This window comes from Pelodiscus sinensis, chromosome 1, assembly GCF_049634645.1.
Source record: "Pelodiscus sinensis isolate JC-2024 chromosome 1, ASM4963464v1, whole genome shotgun sequence".
Taxonomy (NCBI): Eukaryota; Metazoa; Chordata; order Testudines; family Trionychidae; genus Pelodiscus; species Pelodiscus sinensis.
In genome coordinates, this window is record NC_134711.1 from 238,195,406 (window position 1) to 238,218,497 (window position 23,092).

Here is a 23,092-nt window from a genome sequence, read left to right on the forward strand (position 1 = left end):
AGTAAGCCCGGGGCAGAGCAACTCTGCCTCAGGCTTCCTGTAGTCAGCCCCTGGTCAGTTTCAGCAGTGGCTGACTTGGGCACGCCTGGGACAGAGCAGCTGGGATGCTGCTGGGTTGCTCCAGTAGCGTGGCTCCTCGGCTGAATCAGGACGCCTGGGGCAGAGCATCTGGGGTGCTGCCGGGTTGGTACAGTAGCGCCGAGGAGCGGTGCTGCGGGACCAACCCGGCAGCGCCCCAGCTGCTCTACCCCAGGCGAAGGCAAGAAAAGTCTGGTCTGCTGGGGGGTAGGGGGGCACTAGCTGCACCCCCCCCCCCAGGAGACTAGGGAGACGCGGGTGCGGGGTCTGCTGACCAGGGAGACGGGGAGCAAAACCTTGTAGCACGCCCGCATTGGGACAGCCCAGGCGCGCCCGGGCTGTCCCGCTGCAGGTGTGCTCCGCGGCTTTGCTCCGCATCTCCCTGCAGACCAGGGAGACGTGGAGCAGGTTTTCTCACCCTGGAGGATGGGGGCGGCGGGACTGCAGCGCATCTGGGCATCCCGCCGCTCCAGTCCTCCAGGGCGAGAAAAGCCCCTTTCGTAACTGCGGTTCCGACATAAGTCGGATCCGCGTAACTCGGGGACTGCCTGTACTCCTCTCTTCCCTCCTCCCTTACTGCCTCTATCCTGTCGAGTAGTCCTTAACATCCCTAGTATACATTGCCAGCTAAGGGCAGACTTGGAGAAGAGGAGGGCATTGTCAGGGTGGATTTGATTTTAAATCAAATTGATTTTAAGTCATGATGTAAATCGCTGGTCAGGAAGACTCATTTTAATCATGGTTTTCTACATAAAAGTTCATTCTAGTGAGAGAATGTTATGCTAGATTTCAAATCAATGAAGGCTACACTCAAAGTCCTCAAGACAACAAACATGTTATCTTTGGAAGCACAAACCCACAGTTTGAGAATTGCAAAACTAAGCATCTCTAATGGTATCTTCTAGACCAGGGATCGGCAACCTACTGCACTTGGAAAGATGTTGGAACAAATTATTTAACAATGCATTTAATTTAATAAGCGCCTACAGGGTAATGATGTCATAGGGAATAGCTAGTATATACCTGTCAAGTTGATTTCACATGATTTGTTCTTAATTCCCTTCTATTAATCAGGTTACAGGTTTAGTGAATGGGGGTTGGGGAGTTGACGTGTGCTCTTGATTTTTAGAGTACATAGCTTGACTATTCCTTTCTTTTGGTTTTTGTTTTAGTACTGTTCACAGTTGAATATTGCTATGTAATCTTTGTACCTCTGACTTTGTAAATAGTTTGATAGTTTCCTTTGTCTCTGTGCTCTTTGCAGAGATTATAGTAACCACAGGTTAGAGCCCTCTTATTCTGAAGGAGAATCAGCAGAAAAAGGGCAGCTATTTGTTAGATTTCTCAAGGATTCCACCACACTTCTATTGTAGAAAGCCGGGGTTAATTCAAGATGCTGCCTCGATCAAAGAAAAATTGATGTATGGTGGACTTGAAGCAGTATGTAAAACTCCTTTACAGAAAACTGTAAATTTTAAAATATGGTTTGCTGATTAGTTGACCTCTTTCAGTGCACAAGACTTTGACCCAAAATAGTACAGGTTTCACCACCCTTGCCTGAGACACTCTCATCCATCATGACCCTGGCTGCTCTTGGATGAGAGAACCTGGGAGTGCTATCTGGGATGCCTGCTGCCTGGCAGTAGGGCTGGGACCATGGCTGCCCAGGAGGGGAAGCCTGGCTGGGGCCACATTAGCCCAGGCAGCGATGGGGCAACAATATCCTGGACAGCAGCAGCAGGTCCGCAGTTGCCTGGGCAGCAGCAGCAACATGTTTGGGGCTGCAGCCGCAGCAGCCCTGAAGCTAGAAGCTGGGCTGGGCTGCAGCAGCCTGATGGAGGCAGCACAGCTGGGGCCATGTCACCCGGCAGTGGGGCAGGGGCTCTGAAAGCAGCAGCCCAGGAGGGCAAACCTGGCCATGGCTGCAGCAGCCCAGCAGAAGCAGCGCGATCAGACACATGCAACCCGGCAGGTAGCAGAGCCGGGGCTGGGGCTGGCCAGCAGGCAGCCTGGCCAGACCAAAGGAACTAGCAGCAGAGAGGGGCAGTGGGCTGAAAGTCTTGTGTCAGGGGACCTCCTATTGTCTGGCAAGTTCCCCCAGCTGGGATAGGAAATGTGAACGACTTGTCGACTTAAGTGCTTATCGGGTAGTTGAGTCGACTAATTGCTCTGCTCCCTCTCTCCCCCGTCCCTTGCTGAGTCTATCAGAAAGAGGCAGTAAAAGGGGGAGAGGGAAACAGGGTACTTCAAAGTGGCAGCGCTGCGTGGAGCCTGGGCCCAGACTCTGGGATCCACGTGATGCTGCCACTTTGTAACACTGTATGCAGCCTAGGACCAGCTGGGGACTGTCCTGCTGGCCCTGTGCCCCAGTGCTTTCGCCTTTGAAGTGCACCAAGAGCCCTAGGACTGTTGCTATACTTCAAAGGCGGAGGCCTCCTGTTCACTATTCAATTAGTCAATTATTCGAAACTTAATATCCCTAATCTGGGACTGGTCAGATGCTGGACCAGGGAGGTTCAACCTGTACTGACATGTAAACTCCAGTGTCACTATCTTGAGAACATGTCTGGAGGTGTCCTCCCTGAGTGTATTTAAATTATGTTTTTCTGTATTTTTAGTGTGCTGAAGTTTTAGCCTGCTGCTTACAACTACAATATAGAAACTAATTGCTTATGATCTAGGTTGTGAGGGAGGGCTAAAAATGCAGTAAACTACAGAAATAATTGTTAAGCAATGTCTTTTTTTTTGGTTTTAAACTTGGATATTATCTAATACATTCCTATTTCTGATAGGGCGTCTTGAAAAACAAATGGTCAATACTCTACCTCTTGCTCAGCCTTAGCGAAGACCCACGTAAGCAACCTAACAAGGTAGGGAAAGGGTTCTTTGTTTTTTCAATAAATATTTTAAAATTCAATACAAATCCCAAATGGGAATATTAAGAGATGTTAGTATGTAGACCAAAACAAACATCTTAAAAAAAGGAGAGTATCTGCAAAGTACTTGGAAAGGCTGGAAGCAACACTTTTTTTTTATTTAAATATGATGATTTTTTTAAATTGTGAAAGTCAATTTACATGTACAGCAAACTTCAGATAATCCGGCACCTTTGGGACCCAGGGGGGTGCTGGATTATCGGATATGCCTGAGTACCAGGAGGTATTCTGGCAGGGAGGCTGTAACGGGTCGGGGGAGATAAGGAGGGGTCGGGCAGGGAATGGTGTGGCGAGGGGCGAACTGGGTGCTGGTGAGGGGCTGAGCTGCGGGACCAACCCGACAGCACCCTAGCTGCTCTGCCCCAGGGTTTCCCCACGTCCGCTGCTGCTGAAACTGACCAGCGGTGGACTTGCGGAAGCCCTGGGGCAGAACAGCTGGGGTGCTGCCGGGCGCTGAGCAGGGGGGTGAGGGGCAGCGCTGCAGGACCAACCTGGCAGCCCCCCAGCTGCTCTGCTCCACGCTGCTTCCCCAAGTCCACAGCTGGTCAGTTTCAGCGGCGGTAGCAGCAGCGGACTTGGGGAAGCGGCGCGGAGCAGCTCCAATTGTCCGGCTGGCTGGAGCACTTCCGGGTTCCAGTTGGTGCTGGACTATCGGGAGTGCTGGACCACTAGATGCTAGACAATTGGAGTTTTACTGTATTTTGTATCTTAGTAGTCTAACAATGAGAAATTAAAAAGCTATTTTCTTGCAGCATAAAACAGAATAATTAAACATGCAGGGCTCGTCTACACTGGCCCCTTTTCCGGAAGGGGCATGTAAATTTCACCTATCGTAGTAGGGAAATTTGCGGGGGATTTAAATATCCCCCGCGGCATTTAAATAAAAATGTCCGTCGCTTTTTTCCGGCTTTTAAAAAAGCCGGAAAAGAGCGTCTACACTGGCCCCGATCCTCCGGAAAAAGCGCCCTTTTCCGGAGGCTCTTATTCCTACTTTGAAGGAGGAATAAGAGCCTCCGGAAAAGGGCGCTTTTTCCGGAGGATCGGGGCCAGTGTAGACGCTCTTTTCCGGCTTTTTTAAAAGCCGGAAAAAAGCGGCGGCCATTTTTATTTAAATGCCGCGGGGGATATTTAAATCCCCCGCGGATTTCCCTACTACGATAGGTGAAATTTACATGCCCCTTCCGGAAAAGGGGCCAGTGTAGACGTAGCCGCAGTGTAGTCATTATCTAGAACATTTTGGATATATTTAATTTAGGTCAAATCCATACTGAATGCTTTTTTTTTTTTTTTTTTTTTTTGCCAGTGTTAGCAATTTTGATTGAGGGTGTGTGGTGTTTTGGCAACACTTTGGTAGCAGCAAATGCTCTAGTATAGTTGCATTTATACTGATTTAAAAAAGTGCTTTTTCTGACATGTCATATACCAGCTTTGCAAATTAAATGAAATATGCTGACAAATGCTTTCTTTTGCTGGTATAAGCTGCCTCTTCGTTTAAGAGGTTTTGTTGCTAGTTACGTACCAGCAAATCTTTTCTAGTACATACCTAGCTTACCTTTACTATTAGGAAAGGTAATAAAAGTTCAGACACAAGGGTGGAGGAAAAAATTACGTTAGCTATTGATGTGATTGATTAAAGTAACTCACTATTAGATCTTTGTGTTTATCTTTAAGGTATCAAGCTATGCCACATTGTTTGCTCAAGCATTGCCACGAGATGCTCATTCAACCCCTTACTACTATGCCAGGCCTCAAAGCCTTCCATTGAATTACCAGGACCGCAACGCTCAATCTGCCCAGAGTGCGGGCAGTATGGGGAGCAGTGGGATCAGCAGCATAAGCATGTATGCCCTAAATGGGCCAACGCCAACTCCACAGTCCCTTCTTCCAGGGTAAATTAAAATCTGGTTATCCTGCATATAATGAAGATTTTCTCGATAAATATTTTTAATATTACTTAGCATCGTTATGCAGTGGTTTCAAATGTTTTACAGTGATAAGCGTATGGGTATCTACACACATTTTCAAAATACTTTACAAAATAGCAAACCTCAAAATATTTTTGTCGTCTTAAGTATGTGTACCTACCAGATGTTAAAAATAGGCAAACGAAGGAATAGAGAGAATATATGGCTGTTCACTATTTCTGCTAGGCTATGTCTACACAGCAGCGTTATTTTGGAAATAACATATAGTCCGTGTCTATATAGCAAGCAGTTACTTCAACATAATGTTGAAATAATATCTAGCTGGAGGACTTCTTACTCCAGTTCTTATAACCCTCATTTTATGAGGAATAAGGGAAGTTGGAGGAAGAATGCTCTAATTTGGACTTTCTGCTGTGTGGAGCGCACCAAAAGGCGAAATAAGTTATTTTGACTTAAGCTATGCAATTGGCATAGCTCAAGTTGCGTAGTTTATTTCAGCTTTAGCCCTGCTGTATAGACATGCCCTTAGTGAATATCTTCACGCCACTCTTTTGAATTAAACTCTGTTTAAACTTGATGCCTGTTAAGTTTACTTGTCTGGCAATCTTGGATACTAAGGTCCTTGGTTAACCTACAGAACAGCTATGGAAGAGACAGCAGCTGTACAGACTTCCAACACTGACCTGTCAATATTTTTCAACCTTGACCTAAAAATATTTCCCTGAAGGAATAGGTAAGTAGTTTAGTCTCAATGCCAATCAGTTATTGGCCTCTATTTTGAAATTGTCAGTAAGTTTTTAAATTAGTGTTAGTGAAGATCTGATATATGAAGATCTGTCTAGAATGCGCTGGAACGAGATCAAGGTAGTGGCTTTGTATTGAAACAAGGTGACAGTCATTATTTCGTTACCAATGCTCTTTCAGTTTCCCACAAAGAGTACAGCTTTGTAAAAGGGCCTGTCAAGCTTTTGAAATAAATTTTAAAATTTGCTTTTTTAGACGACGTTCAATGACCGTAGTTTAACAAACCAAACTGATTAAAAGCTTCAGAGGGGTAACTGAGTTACTCTGTAACTGGAAACGTAAAAAACAACTAATAGTCTAGCAGCACCTTAAAGACTAACAAAACATGTAGATGGTATCATGAGTTGTTGTGAGTACAAGCCACTTGTTCGGATGATTGTACCCATGAAACCTCATACCACCATCTACATGTTTTGTTAGTCTTTAAGGTGCTGCTAGACTATTCTTTGTTTTTCAACAGTGGTCTCCAGCCTTTTTAAGCACAAGATCACTTTTTGAATTTAAGTGCAATCCAGGATCTCTCTCAAACCCAAATGCCCTTGCCTTGCCTTCTTTGTGCCCCTTCTCCAAGGCCCTGCCCCTGCTCACTTCATTCTCCCTCCCTTTCACCAGGCAGGAGCAGAGGATTGGGGCACAGGCTCTGGTCTTGGGCTAAGGTATTTAGAGTGTGAGAGGGGGTCAGGGACTTGGGATGCAGGAGGGGGTTCATGACTGGGGCAGGGGATTGGAGTTGGCTCCAGCTAGACACTGCTTATAACCTCAGGTGGCTCCTGGACGGTGGTTCAGTGGGGCTAAGGCAGGCTTATCCCTGCCCTGTGGCCCTGTACCACTCTCAAAAGCAGCAAGAAAACTTCCTCCATCCCAAGTCCTGTTGTTTCCCTGCTCCCTATGAGTTCTGTGGAGATAGAATACAGGGTGGGAGAGGGGGCACCCTGACATCAGCACTCCCCAGCTCTCCCTTCCCTGCTCTGTACCACAAGAAGGATGCTCACAAGGGCAGAGGGCAGCTCCAAGGCAAAGGGCAGGAGATGCACAGCAGTCTGGGGGGAGTAGCCTGAAGTGCCAGCGCTTGATAGTCTCTTGGCCAAACCAGTCAGGATCACCAGTCAGAGGCTCCAAGATCTTCTGGTAAATCCCAATCTACTGGTTGGTGACTGTTTTTTAACTAAGTTCAGAGATCAGCAGAGACCTCTAGGACATTACATATTGGTGTGAAGAATACTTACTGGAAATATAAGTTCAAAATCATTTTTTGGTGGGACTAAATTTTACTCTTACTAATGTTGGAAGGTGATCTATAAAACCTGATAGTCACTCAATATGTAGTCTTTTTTTTTCCAATGCCAGTAATTGACATTGTAACAAATGATTTCTATAGGTTAAACATTTTCATAGGCTCTAGGTCTCATGTGGAACAAAATTTGCAAAAGTTTAAAGGAACATAGGAATCGCCATGCTGGGTCTGATCTAACTACTCACTATTTCTGTGGTGTCAAACTAGTTCCGTGGTGTCCAACTAGTGCTATAGCGAACTAGCCACACTCAATCGGCCAAATAGCCACATGTGGCTAGTATGTTGAACACCATGGCGTTAATTCATTTTCTTGTCTCTGATACCGGCCTATACTTTGATCCTGTTTCTCTAAAGGCAGCTGAATTTAATGGTCTCTCAAAGCCCTTTTCAGCCGTATATTTCTATAATTCTGTGAATACTAGATGCTCTAGAGCAGTAGTTCTCAAACTTTTTGACCTGTGGACTACCTGGTTCAATGCAGACCTTTCCATGGACCACCGGTTGCTAATGGAAATTCACCGTTAATTACATAATTACACCAGAGTCATTTTGCTAGAGCTGCAGTTAGGGAGAACCAGTTTCTCCTTTACTTCTTAAATTAAAGGAAATTTAGACAAATTAAGCATTTGAAATTTCTCATGTTAGTTTATCAAGCTTCATTATAGATAAAGTAAAATATTAATTTATGTACAACACAAAAGGTTTCAATGTTTTCTTTCTTTATGGCAGGGGAGGGGAACTTTTGTTGGATCAGGGGTCACTGACTCACAGAAAAATCCATCGGGGACCACACCCCTCTAAACCACCCCAACCCTCACTGATGTGGCTCCCAACTGAGACACCTCATTCCTCTGGTACTCCAGCCCCACGGGATGATGGGGAGGGACAGGAAGGACTGAGGTTCAGGGCTTCCCATGGGCCAGATTTACCCTGCTGGGGTTTTGGGATTAGTGGATTTTGTGGACCCCTCAGGCTCTGGGGTGGTGACACAAATGAGGGGTTCCGTGTGTGGGACAGGGCTGCTAGTGAGTGGGATAGGGATAGGGAGAGAAGTGTAAGATCTGGGCTGGAGGCTCCTCCTGGCATTTCAAAGTGGCAGCACCAGGCTCAGTGTGGCACAACTGCTTTGAAATGCCCGGTGGAGCCCAGGATCAGCTGGGGACTCCCCAACTGACCCCGGGCTCCATGTGGCGTGCCAGCTTTGAAATGTATAAGAGTCCCCTACTGACCCCAGGCTCTATGCTGCACTTCCTCTTTGAAATGCATAAGAGCCCCTTCTGGTTTTCCCACCAGGGGGAGGGGCAGCGGCAGCACGTAGAGCCGTTTCTAGCTCCGCTTCTTCCTCATGAGCCTGATCCAGTGGGGAGGCTTGGGGCTTCCCCCCTACAGAGGGAAACCAGAACTGGTGCTCTAGCCTCATGAGAGGGAGGGAGGGAAGGTGGAAGCTGAACTTGAGCTGTGGACCACCTGAAAAGTGGCCATTGACCATTAGTGGTCCATGGACCACAGTTTGAGAACCACTGCTCTAGAGAATGGTTTGAAAATCTTCTTATATGGCAATTGAAACAATTAACTTACAGACTGTCAAGTTTAAGAAAAAAAAGAGGCACTTAGTGGTTGGTTAATTTGCCTTGAAGCATGAGGATTTAAATTCCTTATATTATACTACCTCATGTAATTGTGGATGTTTTTCTTTTCCATACAAATGTCTAAACCTTATTTTGAATTCTGCTAGGTTTCAAGAACAAAGTTCCATCAAACAGTCAGATGGAAGAGAATACAAATAATAGAATACAATTAGGTCACTGGCTTGATATATATATAGTGGTTAAAATAGTCTTAGCTCTCTGATGTGTGTCTTGCTGCTGGTTTGAACATATATGAAATGAGTTGGTTAACTAGTGAAAATTTTCTCCTCTCTTTGCTAGGCTCTGTTTTTAATGTGAACTGTACCATGGGAGAAAACTTACTATGCCCTTCTCTGAAGTGCTGAGAACAAAAATTCCAAAATCACATGGTTAAAACAATGGCATGTACACTCAGAGTTCAGCATTGAATTTAATAATGCACAACCTTGGCCATTATAGGGCTGGTAGTATATTCTGAACTCTTCTGGGCAAAATTCACTGAAAAACCAGTGAGAATTTGATAACTGAGAGTAAGCTGTTATGGCTTATTTGCATTATTAGGGAATTTAAATCTTTCACGTAAGTTGGTTTCCATTATGACGCTTTTATGCACATCACTTCTATAATTGGCATGAGTAATGGAGGTGGTCCATTTAAAATATTTAAAATTAGGTTCATGTGTTTGTTAATTAATACTTGATTTCAGATTAAGCATCCAGCTGGATTTCTTTTTCTGGTAAATCTAATCTATCAGACAACTGCTTGTGGGCTAAGATGCATGTCCAAATAGATTTAAATTCAGGTATTATTAAATAAGAATATATATGCTGCAAAAGTTGGCTACCAAAGCTGAACAGTTTTAGGCCATAAGGTAGTTGCATAAGCACAGCGTTTTGTTAGGACATGCCTCCGAATGCGTGGTCATCATAGTTTCTTTGTTAGACTATTAAAATAGTACTCTTCTTAAAGATTTATCATTTACAGGCAGTCCCCGGGTTACGTACAAGATAGGGACTGTAGGTTTGTTCTTAAGTTGAATTTGTATGTAAATCGGAACTGCGTCTGGGCTGTCCCGCCGCCCACATCCTCCGCGGCTTTGCTCCGCGTCTCCCTGGTCTGCTGGGGCCCCCCCAGCAGATGAGGGAGACGCGGAGCAGCTTTTCTCGCCCCGGGGGACGCGGGCGGCGGGACCGTGGCGCGTCGGGGCGGTCCCGCCACCCGCATCCTCCGGGATGAGAAAAGCCCCGTTCATAACTGCAGATCCGACATAAGTCGGGGACTGCCTGTACTGTAGTTACAATTACATTAGTACCTGGATTTGCAAAAGTTTTCCTTCAAAAAATGTCATACAATTTTACACAGAGAAGGAGCTTGATGTACGGTATTAGTTTGAAAAGCAGAGAATTCATCTTTGAAACCATGCTGGGGCCAAACTTAAAGCTCATTTATGCTTCATGTAACTCGATTAGATTCAATTGGACCGTGCAAAGTGGTGATGGGCATTTGATTGGTTTTATTAAGCATTATCTGCTTACGTGCTTAAGTGCTGTGCAGTACTTAAGAAGGCAACAATTCCTGCTCCAAGGAACTTAATTCAGAAGTTGTACAGAATTTATTAGGCAAGTTGGAAGGTGAGTTTAACTTGGAGAACAGCCTTTTTAAATATCTAAAGACTAGCTTAATTTAAGTTTTTTATTTAATGAGTTTTATTTAGTGGGTTTCACAGCAGATGTGATCTGTAGGGAAGAAATCTGAGCTAAAGAGGGGAATGTGTGCTCTGTGTGTTAAGAAAAATTCCAGACCCAGGAGGTAGAAGGGAAGAAAATCCAAAGACGAGTGGTGATCTGCCATACATTGGCAGAGCATGGGGAGCAATTTGGAGAATGGTAAGAAAATGAACATTGATTTAGGCAGAGCTGTTGAAAGTGTGCAGATCTTTTGAGGGTGAAAATGTCAACTTAATGCAGGAATTGAGAAGCAGAAAAAAGATTCTTAACTTCTTGTTTGGATAGGGATCTGGGAAATGGCAGGCTAGAGATGAGGAAGCTTCAAAATTCAAGATAGTGTAGTAAGAGAACCTGGATTCCTACTTCCAGGTCTCAGCAATCTAGCATGAGTTATGAGGGAATGTCTTACCTTCGGAAAACTTTGGCCCTGTCAGGGCATAGAAATTTGGTCCTTTCTGAGACCCACTGTGTCCCTCTGGAACTTTCTGTATCAGCTCCTTGAAGAGCAGATATACAATTCTGCATGTAGTAAAAGAGTGATTGTATGGTAGGCTGGGTTCATATAGATCAGTACCTGTAATGCTATAGTGTATACTCCTTGTGTTTCTGTACAAGAACACATGAAGGAAAAGACCTATATCACGCCTGTTTAACCTCAACTGCCTTTTGTTTGCAACTGGATGCTCTGATATCTAGATGATGCAGTCATTCTGCTGCCCTTTTTTTAAAATTTTATTTTGCAAATTTGCTTTTTCTTGCACTGTTTGCTTTTGGGGAGGGGGACATCCATTCTTTTGCCCCTTTTTTGAGACTGGGCTCCTTTTTCCTTCATCAACTCTGGCCTGAGATTAAAAGCAAGGGCGAGAAATGTAGCTTGTAACAATTTCTGTTAGTGTATTAGGATTAGCTGGCGTGTTTTGTTTATTTGGCTTTTGTAATTTACTTTGATCTGTTTTCACTTTCAGTCACTTAAACGCTACATTTTATACTTAATAAAAACACTTTTGTGTATCAGTCCCAGTCTAAATAATTGTTACGGGGCAGGGGGAGGGAGCAACCACTGTACATCTCTCTTTCATTGCTAAAGAGGGCAAACTTACAAGCTTTCTCTCTGTAAAACTTTTATACAGAAGTACACTGATTTATTTGGGGGTTTGGTCCTTTTGGGCGGGGACTGTGTTTCCAGGTGCTGTTGACTGCCTTATAGCTGAGCCCTCCCAGAGCTGAGCTGGTTCGGTGTCTGTGTTGCTTTGCTGGGAGGCTCTTACGCCAACTGTGTCTTTGCTGGGGAATGCCAGAGCTATGGCCCAACTGGACAAGATGTTGGGGCAATCCAGAGGGCTGGTTGGCAGTCTCAGTAGCATGACCAGCACACTGGGTGACAATCCCAAGGGGGACCCCTGTGATCCAATTAATCACAGGAGGATCCTCAGAAAATCCTCTTCTCGCATTCACTTCATTTCTAGATTGGGACACTAATCTACAGGATCATACAGCTCAAGGCAAATACTTTTGAACAATATGTAATGATCCCATAACATAAGAACCAAGGGTCTCAACTGAAATTAGTAGGTAGCAGGTTTAAAACAAACTAAAGGAAGTTTTTTCTTCACACATCGCACAGTCAACCTGTGGAACTTCTTGCCAGAGGATGTTGTGAAGACCAGGACTTTAACAGGGTTCTAAACAAAACTAGATAAATTCCTGGAGGTTAGATCTAGCAATACTTATTAGCCAGGATGGGTAGGAATGGTGTCCCTAGCTTCTGTTTGTCAAAGGCTGGAAATGGGTGACAGGAGAGGGATCACTGGATTATTACCTGTTCTGTTCACTCACTCTGGGGCATGTGGCATTGGCCACTGTCGGAAGACGAAATATTGGACTAGATGGACCTTTGGTCTGACCCAGTATGGCCATTCTTATATCTGCCTTCATTTCCTACTTCTCATTCAGGACCAGTTTGCCAGAGTAGTGTTTCATGTCCATGCTGCCATATTCTTTATAAACTGTCCAGAAGGAGCAAAATCCTCATTATTCTGCGAGGAATCAGTGAGGGAATGGAACTGCTATGTAGCGTAGTGAATAGATGTTTCGATAGTGTTTCAGCCAGGCATACATAATGTCATAGCAGATCTGCAAGCAGAATTTTCTACAAGATTATGAGCAGAAGCTAGCTTTGGGTTTTGAAGAGATCCACATTTTCTTGGGTTTCTGCAGATAGACTTCTTTGTTATGCTTTGCTCGCCACTTGGTATTTTCAAATCTAATGTTAATTAGATTCTTAAAGACTTGTCTAGATCAAGTACCTATGGCAGACATTTGTGGAGCTGCAACCTGGTCATAAGTATATACTTTCAAACTCATGATGCTATATTTGGGCTTTCCAGAAGTGATGCTATATTCACATAAGTAGTCCTTCTGTACTTGTTCAGGTAGATTCAGAAATCCCCTTCACGTTGAACGACTTTGGAGCCATCAGAAGTGGAACAAATATGTGCAATTACTTGAAGAAAAAAATGATACTAACCACTTCTGTAATTGACATTCTTTGACACTTGTTGCATGTGTCCATTCTATGATGCATCTCCTTCCCCTCTGTAGTATGTCTAGTAAGACGTTCCTGAGGAGAGTCAGGGAATGGCTCTGTTCTCTTCTAGCATTGCATAGTAGCAGAGGGTGCATATGGTGACCTGCTGGGGAATGCTAAGGGAAAAATATGACTGGTGCATGAGGCACATGCGCACATGATATTAAATGGATGTATGCAATACATCTTAAAGAACAACAATGACAGGGCAGGTTAGTAACTTTTTTTTTTACACCTGAGTGAATAAGACACTTATTTAGTTCGCAGCTGATATACAGCTCAGAATGTTCCTGTCTTTGAGTATTAGATTTGTTCGTGAGGATATATATTTTTATGACTTGTTTTTTGTGATGTGCTTTGTATTGCTTTTGAAAACCAATAATATGTTGTTTTTTTAAAAAGCCCCCCCAATCTCCCCTCCGCCAACACTTTCCATAATTATAAATTTTAAAAGAAAAAAAAAGTGGTGGGTTTCATAAATTAATTCCAGTAAATGACCTATAGTTATTCCCAGCTCTTCAAACATTGTCTTCCTGTCTTTTTTAGACAATCCTATCAAGCTCCAGGAGTGGGAGATTGCCTTCGTCAACAGCTGGGTTCACGTCTTGCATGGACTCTAACTGCAGGCCAGCCTTCATTACAAAGCTCTACCTCAAAAGGCCTTCCAAACACTGTTTCTCGTAATGTGCCGAGATCAAGACGAGAAGGGGATACAAGTGGTGAGCAAGATGCTTTTTGCTAAAGATTTTTTCCCCTTACAACTTGTTGCTCATTTTGTTGTGACTATTCTCTTCCTGGGAATAGCTTCTGTTCCATTGCGTGTTTCAATAGGTCAGGAACTTTCCCACAAGATAAATTTAAAGGTAGGAAGACTGTGCATATACAAAAGAGCAGTGTATTTGGTCTTTAACTTTTCTGTATCCCTCTGTTTCTACTAGAGATGTGAATAACTAGTTGACAAATCGTCCTCCCACTCCTTGATGCAAGGGGGGCTGGAAAGAGGAGGTGGCACTGGGAGTCCCCAGGTGGCCCAGGCTGCATGTGGCGTTTCGAAAGCTGGACTCCCCTATTGACCCTGGGCTCCATGTGGCACTTTTGCCTTTGAAGTATAGCAACAGCCCTGATGCAAATTGCATCAACTGTTTGATTAGCCGAATAATTGAAGTTTTACATCCCTAGTTTATTCTGGGGAAAATATGGCTTGAATACATTTTCTCCCCATTCAAAATTAATTTTTCCTTTGATATTGCAAGTAGCATAGAACTAATTTGCTGCTGCGGATAGCAGGATCAAGTAGCAGAAAAAGATGGATTCTGAATGAATATGTTTTTAAAAAACTGCAGTGTCTCTGATACCCATTTTCCCTGCAACTGTTGGTTAACAAGGAGGAACCCGCAGAAATGCATGGAGCTAATTATATTCCCATTTACAAGTGAAATGTGTAACTGTTTGTTTTTTATTGGAGTATCAAGTCCTTGAAGTAGTATTTTAACTACCTCCCTGGTACTTTTTTACAGTGATATTATTAAATAGTGCAATCATTTTTAAAATACAATGGGATAATTTCTCTTGTTGGTCACATTGCTGTTAAAAGGCTTTTCGGTCCAAATTAAGGAGCACACCTGGATTTACAGTAATTGAGAGAAAAATTTGGCCACTTGAACTAATTAAACTATAGTGCAACTGTTAAGGAAAGTTTACTTTCTACCTGCTTGTATTCAGAAACCTTTCCCGTTATTCATGATCAACTCTGAAAAGTTAATGGAAAAAAAATATGGTGCCTCTCAATGCCATTCCCTTCCTTCCTGCCCAACTGCTAGCTGAATTAATGTGATCAATTAGCAAATAAAAGATCTCATAGCTGCCAGCCCTGCTATATTTATCGTGGATTAGAAAATCAAGCTGAGTTCTTCCAGTTATGTGCATTATTGCTATAAAAAATATATGTAGACCAAATGGAGAGTACATTTGTAACTGAGGACAGAACATGGCCTTGCAATTAGAAATTGCATAACAATAGTGTGATTGCACAAGATGAAATGTATAATTTAGCCCAGTCTTCATTGTTATGTTAGCTTTTCAATACTAAGATTAAAAAGTCGTAAACTATTTTTTCAGTTTACAAGCAGTTAGGACTGTTTAATTCATACAAGAAACAGATTATATTAAGTACAGATAAAGTGTCACTCTTTTTGGATTAGAATCACATTCCAAATATAAGACCAAGCAGCTATTGACATTAATAAAACATACAAATAGTTAGAGCTCTGTAAGTAAACTGATTTACTGTTAATTAGCATTTTCTAATATTGCCTTTGGAAAAGTGCAGTTGAGGAGTCATGAACCTGTTCTAGAGTTGTCTAACAGTTGATTTGCTAAATGTAAGAGTGCATCTCCTTTTAAACTGAAGTTATAAAAGGATCCCCACATTGTCATATGTCCTCAGTTCCTCTCTCCTTCCTCCAGACTTCTGACTTTCTGAAGGGAGAAAGGAAAAAAGGGTTTGTATGACTCTGTAGCTACAGTGACTTAGGATAACTTTCTTTTCTCTGTTGTGAAATGAAATTTGGTCAGGTAACACTTTTCAGCTGTTTGAGAATTTATATCCTCTTGATTAATGGGAGTGTTTTAAAGTGTAACATAGAGTAGCATTATTTGTCTGAGGCAGTTTTCAGAAAATCTTGCTATACTTTAAGCCTTCTAGCACTGGTTCTGTATGTTGATATGAAGCTAGTCTTTTGGCTTTAGTAGGTTTTCTTCTGAGATGACTCAGCTGACTTCCTGACTCTCAACCTAGCACATGTATGTCTTGTTAAAAAAGTTGAGGGAAAAAGTAAAGGAACTCTTTGCGGTTAGGATTTCCAAATGAGGACACTTCTGCCAATTTCAGAAGAGACAGCATCCTATTAAGACACAATCTGTAGGTGGTACTGAGAACATAGATCTGTTCTTAGCCTCAAATAGAGTAATAAAAGTACAGGATATTGTAAGACCCGGCACATGAAGAAAAGCTGCTCACTATCCTGAATTACTTTCTGTAAATTGATAACTAGCCTGAGGCACAAAAGCAAACTAGACTTCAATCAGTGTCGTAAACTAGAGGATAAATTGGATGTGCTCGCACTTTAAGCTCTATTGAATCAAGAGCTGGATCTTTCTATAGTAGCATAACTTACATTTTTCTCTGCATTTACCTTGCCTGGGATTTAAAGGCTGTACAGGTAAAAATGTTTGAACTCCTAGCACCCAACAGTGGAGTAATTTTTAAATGAGAAATATTCTGAATTCACAAGAAATATTTTAATAAGCAGATCACCTTCTTGGATGAGCTGTATTGGCTGCAAAAGATACTATTGAAACATTAACTTTGGAACAACAAACAAGTTTAATTGTACAGTCAGGAAAGGATGAGGAAATTCTTTAAGGCTACTTGCGCTGATGGTAAGATCAGAATGGAATGGACCTAAAAGTCTGTCTGTTCTCTTTCTAGTCTCTGGAATGTTGTGCTAAGTTTAGAGTGCACACATCTAATGGCTAAACTGATTTGGTATGTTTTCAGGTACAGGGCATTTGGTTTTCTTTGTGCCTCCTCAGGACAACTTCATCATGAAGAACTTAAAATAAATGCAAAGGAAGCCTTTTGTTTTTCAATTCAGCTTCTATGTAACTTTTTAAAACAGAGTGATCTAAGTATCTTTACACATTTTTACAGTCTTAACCAATGTTCTTTTTTTAGGCTCTGTTGAAATAACTGAAGCCAACCTTGTAAGAGACATTTTGTACGTCTTCCAGGGAATAGATGGCAAAAACATCAAAATGTGCAACTCTGAAAACTGCTATAAAGTAGAAGGAAAGGTACTGTATAGTAGCTATTACATGATATGCATGGAATCTGAATAGGGAGAAAAGCTTGGGGGAGAGGGATACCATCGGAATGTACAGTATTTATATACATTTTATGTACAACTTATTTAAAAAAAAACAAAAACTTCAACTTATCAGCGGTATTCAGCAACCCTAAACTTACCTACTATCAGTTGGTCGAGCCATCTTCAAGGCTACTGCTTGGGTAATGCCTGCAAAAAGAACAATGAAGAGAGTGGCTTTACTAACTAGTTCAGAGCAGGCATTTTATGCATACAGGGGCAATGTAGAATAAAGGAGGGAGATGATCCCAGAAGGTATACATCAAGGTGCACAAAGCTAATATTGTTGAATGTTAGGTGTGTTTAAAAGGTGGAGTAGATAATTGGGAAGGTGCAGATCTGGGAAGGGCCATGAAGGTAAGTACAAGCAATTTTTTTATATGATGGATAAAGAGGAACTTACAACAGTTTGTATGGTATCCTTTAAGAAGTGGGAGCCTTGTCTAAGAGGGGTGTGTTAGCTCTGTAGCATCACTGTTCTTTCACCTATAGAAACTCTCTCCTCGGGGCTTTGCTAGCCCTGTCATTACCTTGCAGGTTAACAAAAAGTGCATACAAGTCCTTGAGTTCTCTTCAAGCATTCCCTTATGATATCCAGCCTGATAATCAGTCCTGTTATCTTTTTTTATACACACAGGGAGATTGATCTGTTAAGTCCTTTTTACTTTCAGCTGGTTTTGACATTTTATAATTTTTCATGGTTTTCCATTAACTATTCTGGGCTGTTGCAACAGTGTATGATTGAGAAGCACTTTACATAAATGGCTAGCCAGAGAGTGATGACCACTTCTTTTCACTTGAATGAGCCAGCACTGAGACTCATGGTTCCCTAGCGACTCATTTTGATTCCACAACAAAGGATATAATAATAATTTCTTAAATATTAACCACTGTGACAGGATCAGGTCACATGGCTACAGGAGAGTGGTCCTATTGGGATCCGGGAGGCAGGCAGGCTGGCCATCCTATGGAGAGGATCCATTAAACCCAAGAAGCCAAATAATTATGGGGGATGAATAAAAAGGAACAGTGGTAGATGTGAAGGTCAAAGGAATAAAACAATGGAACCAGAAGAGGACACCAAGCAGATAGCCCCAGACAGTGCTCACTGTTCTTGAAAAGCATCAAGAAAACCAGCGGACACTGCCAAGAGGCACTCTGCCTGGATTCATGTATATATAGAGGAATGGAAAAAGACAGTTTCAGGCTTTTCCCTTGGCTAACCTCAGCTCCCGGATTTTATAAATGGCTATCTAGGCCATAGCTAGGAGGAGGTTGACAAGGAAGGAGGTCCCACAACTTTGTAGGGCCACGGATAGAGTGTGCATAAATGAACAAGTGGGGGGAGAAGTACAGCCAGAACTTCTCTTAGAGGTTCTGGAGGAGCTGAAAGAGGGCCAGTAACCTGGCACACCCAAGATAAGCAAGCACTAGGGTCTCCGTGCCGCAGGAGGGGCAAGTGTCAGGAGCAGGAGTAACAAGAGAGTGGTAGAAGGCAGGTAAATTAGCCCTAGGATAAGCAGGTCCCTTTTCCCCTGGTAATTAATGGGTTACTCCAAGTTAATTAGGACATCTGGGGCCAATCAGGGGCCTGCGAGAACCTGTTAAAAGCCTCCCCTCCAGTTATCTAGGTGCATGCTCTAGGACTGTGTTTCTCAATCTTTTTTTTAATAAAGTACCCCTTTTTTTAAAAAAAAAAGTGCCCCCAGTACCTACAGTTTTCAGACACACCATTTTTTTCTACCATTGCAACACATTTGTTTAAACAACTTAATGGTAGCTGGGTGGGAAAAGAAATTTTTGGGTGTAAAAAGTATAAAAATTGTAAGTGCTGTAAAACTTAAATTCAGTTTTCTCCAAATTTCAGTTATGTTGATGTCTCCTCCCCCTCCCCCCCAGACTTCTCTCGAGTACCCCAGGGTACTCGTACCTTAGGTTGAGAAACACTACTCTAGGAAACGGTGGGGGCAGGCATGCTATTAGAGAGCTGGATGGTGCAGACACAAATGACAGGAGGGAGGCCTGACAGGCACAAAGTAAAGAGCCAGGGAAAACCCTGCCAGTAATGCAAACAGCCCTTCAGCCCCTGGAACTTTAGGGAGGGGGAAGAGAAGAGAATCAACCAGAAGGGAGAAACTGAACTAGGTGTATGGCTTGTTACCACCAGGCCCGGAGGGCTTCTGGAGACAGACTTCCTTCTCCCTTCCCTGTGAGGGAGGTTCAGCAAAAACCCCTGCTCAGACAAGGTGTGGACAGTAAATCCAGGGGTGGGAGAAATTCATGGGTGGGGGAGGAAGAGTTCCATAGCATGCCACTAAGTGGAATCCTGGAACCCAGAAAGAGGGAAAAAGACCTCTGTAACACCATTTACACATCTCACAGTGATTGAATATCAGTAAATTAAGTGGAGACCTTGCATGATATCCTTCTTGGATAAATAGCATGAAAGTTTTTTCTGTATTATGTGTAGTGAATATGACTGATCTGAGACTGTTACTTATAAAGAACAGTGAACGTTTAGCCTGTTGCTACCACTGGGTGTCTGTGTCAGAGCTAATGGAGGAATTCAAAGTGGAGTGTGAGGGAGATATATTGAGAGGAATGAGCAAAGTGTGTGATCTAAGCTGTAGAAATGTTGGTTGGAGAGAAGGCAATGTGGTTGTTGCAAGCTACAGTAACAATTACAGCTAAGCATCATGACAGGACTAAAAAAGGTCATATTTTGGAGTGTAATGCATCCACCTTTCATATACATGCCCATATCATATATCTTTTGAAAGCTTATTATATATACACACTTTAGGTAAGGTATGAAATATACTTAATTGTTTTCCCATTACATATGCTTAATTGTCAAAATATCTAGCCAAGTGATAATAGTTTTATAATATTATATATAATACAATATTTTCAGTTGAAATTTGCTGAATAGATCAGTCTTCCAGTAGATTGTGTACCCATAGTTTGTACTGCATAATGGTTAGATGTAAATGTATGTGAATTCCTATAGGCTACATCTAGACTGGCATGATTTTCCGGAAATGCTTTTAACAGAAAAGCATTTTCGGAACAGCATCTAGATTGGCATGGACGCTTTTCCGCCAAAGCACTTTTTGTGGAAAAGCGTCCGTGCCAATCTAGATGCACTTTTCCGCAAAAAAGCCCCGATCGCCATTTTCGCGATCGTGGCTTTTTTGCGCAAAACAAATGTGAGCTGTCTACACTGGCCCTTTTGCGCAAAACGACTTTTGCCCAAACGGGAGCAGCATAGTATTTCTGCAAGAACACTGACAATCTTACATGAGATCGTCAGTTTTCTTGCAGAAATTCAAGCGGCCAGTGTAGACAGCTGGCAAGTTTTTCCGGAAAAGCGGCTGATTTTCTGGAAAAACTGGCCAGTCTAGACACAGCCCCCATGTAATGCTCCTCCATTTGTATACCTTTGTATTTACAATGTAGCATCTACTCTGCCTGAGAGAGCGCTTTAATTTGTAATTTCTTGTGCATGTAGTGCTAGCCTTTGAAGTATTTTGGAAATTAGGTTTTTAATTCAATGACACTTATTAACAGATCAGTATTTAATGTTAGAGATGCAATATACAATTGGACTTCGTCAAAGTGTTAGCCAAACAAATAGCATCAAAACTGGTAACATAGAAAATTAGTTTATCTAATTTAGCCAATAGCTGTATACATGCACAAAATGAAAAGAGGTGGTAGTGCTAACAGTATCCTTTGGGAATTTTACTTCTACAAGGTTGTTACAGTATATGAAGAAATGGAAGATACAAGGCTCTTAAAACTTTCAAAGAGAAAAAGACTGTCCATAAACTTTGGAATAGTTATGTTTGTCATACTCCATCAGTGCTTGACAGAATTCTTGGTGCTGACAGCAGAAGCCAGGAGAGAGGAATTGTATTGGCAGCTACTGGATTAGTTTTCTAGTTTAGATGATGTGTTCCCTATACTCTTTCACAAAGCATGTTTTCAGAAATACGCAAGCAAGTCATATTTGGCATATGTTAGAGTTGTACTAAACCCAGGAAAGAAAACAGACTCTGATTAGAGAGCATCATATTCATCTGTTCCTATAGCCACCAGAGCATTTGCTTCTGTTGCATTGTTGGCTAACATTGCACACAATATAGACAACCAAAAAAACCAAACAAACAAACCCAAACCATAAAATAGAAATATTTGAGAGAGCATCCAAACTAAGGAAGACATCACTTCAGAGATGATGGCATTTCATGGAACATAAATGTAAGGCTTCATTGCTAAGGATGTAGAGTATTACTTAACATGTCTTTCTCCCTACTAGAGTAAAATTAATTTTAAAGCAAAACCTTCTAGTTATACTGCAAAACTAGTTGCCTTATGACATTGTGTAGTGCTGACAGGTGGAACAGAACCTGGGACCCCTGGAACTTAGTGCATGAGCCTCTATAGCTTGAGCTAAAAGCCAGCTGTCTCTCAGCTAAGGCTGTATTGCACACTCATTCTTTATCTCTGTACATGGTCTAAGTGCCACAGCAGAGGACAATACAGCACACCCAGGAGGTGTGTGGGTTACAATTGTGCCATCATGTTGTTCATAAGATCACAGTCTCTTTCTTCAAGTAGCTGCTAAAATACATCTCCTTTCCAAGCTGCTACAAAGATATAAAGTGCTTTTTCCCTTAGATGTAGATACTGCAAGCTATTTCAGTAGCAAAGTACAGGCAAGATTAGAAAAATGCAACTTCTGAAACCTCATGCCATACATAGCATGGACAAGACAATTCTACCATTATTCTATGCATCTCAATAACCATTAGCTGACTTTAGTCCAGTGGGTAATAATCTGAAACAGGAACACAAGTCATCAAGATGATTTTTGGATGGTCTTCTGGCGAGGGAGCCTGACCAACACTTTTTTACATGAATAGGTAGTTGTGTCTGAAATAGCCAAAATGAAAGTCGCAGTATATTATCCAAAGTCAGTAGTTTTCAGAGGATTGTTTGCTTTTGTGCCTCAGCTGGAGCAGGAGTATGTCTTTTTAGTTGGTTGGTTGAGGCATAAAATTCAGCCTGCAGTTCCAAAGACATTCAGAGAAAGTGTGTCTCAGTTGCAGAGTCCATTCTATTTAACAGATTCAAAATCTCATCCATGAAGATGATAAAATAGACATCAACATAGGGTCTGTTAATGGAAAGAATATTTTCCACTGAGAGGGTACAGTGGCATTTCAAAAACAGTCTGCAGATAGTCCAGCATCACAAGAAATATCACTGAAATGTTGGAGACAAAAGTCACTTACTCTCCAGGCAATGAGTTGCTTGAGTAGTGTGCAGCATTTGAAAAAAACAAACCCTTGAATGTATCCAGAATTGACACACTATGGAAAAAGTACATGAGAAAATAAACTAGTCACCTACAAATAACCTCTGTTTGAGATCCTTCTTGTTGTCTTTATGACTACTGCCTCATCATATCATACCAGTACCAGATCATACCAGCTCTAGGAAAGCAACATGCTATTAAGATCATGGAGCAGTCGCTATGCTGTTGCTTTACAAGTGAATGGACTCTCCCAAATGAGCTTGGTACCACTGTATTTGACTGAATAGTTTTTCACAGCTTTTGCTGTTTTAATGTCTATGCAGGGAAGTTTTGGGAAGAAGCAGGAGTGCTTATTTCTGACATCTCTGCAGCTTTTACTGCTAATCATATGCTTTCCAGTAAGCTATTCTACCATTCTCTTGTATAGCTTGAATTTAGCGTTTGAGGCCCTAAGTGCTCTGAAACATTATTCATTTATTAAATGGTGCATCTAGAGAGGAGTTACTCTTGTATTTCTAGTATTTTGTTTGGCAAATGTTGACTGACTCACTCACAAGGTGTGTCCGGTTCGAAGGCATTGAATCAATACAATGGGTCATTAAACAGCTTGATGATACAGGTTGAACCTCTCTAGCCTGGCACCCTCAAGACCTAACTGGTGCTAACCAGAGGATTTCCCAAACCATAGGAGGTTAATAGTGTCTAGTGGTATTACCAATGCTTCCGTTGCTTACTGGGCTTTTAGAAGACAATTAGTGGTAAATTAGAGCTAAATAACAGCACAGAATATTGAAAGCCAGGACTGGTGGCTGTAACAAACTTTATGGGACTTCAGGAAACTTGGCCACCCTCATGTTTGATAAA

The 23,092-nt window shown here is 42.2% G+C and overlaps 1 protein-coding gene across 2 annotated transcripts in view; it reads left to right on the forward strand.

The window, feature by feature from the left end:
• The window catches only part of TUBGCP3 (tubulin gamma complex component 3), a 133,054-nt gene that overhangs the window by 35,448 nt on the left and 74,514 nt on the right, over nt 1-23,092 (forward strand). Inside the window, exons 4-7 of one of the 2 annotated variants that reach the window (XM_075918510.1) lie at nt 2,871-2,948; nt 4,686-4,903; nt 13,526-13,698; nt 16,716-16,834. In XM_075918510.1, the coding sequence (XP_075774625.1) occupies nt 2,871-2,948; nt 4,686-4,903; nt 13,526-13,698; nt 16,716-16,834 (588 nt within the window). The remainder of the gene's footprint in view (nt 1-2,870; nt 2,949-4,685; nt 4,904-13,525; nt 13,699-16,715; nt 16,835-23,092) is intronic. The other variant, XM_075918547.1, reaches the window with a different exon arrangement.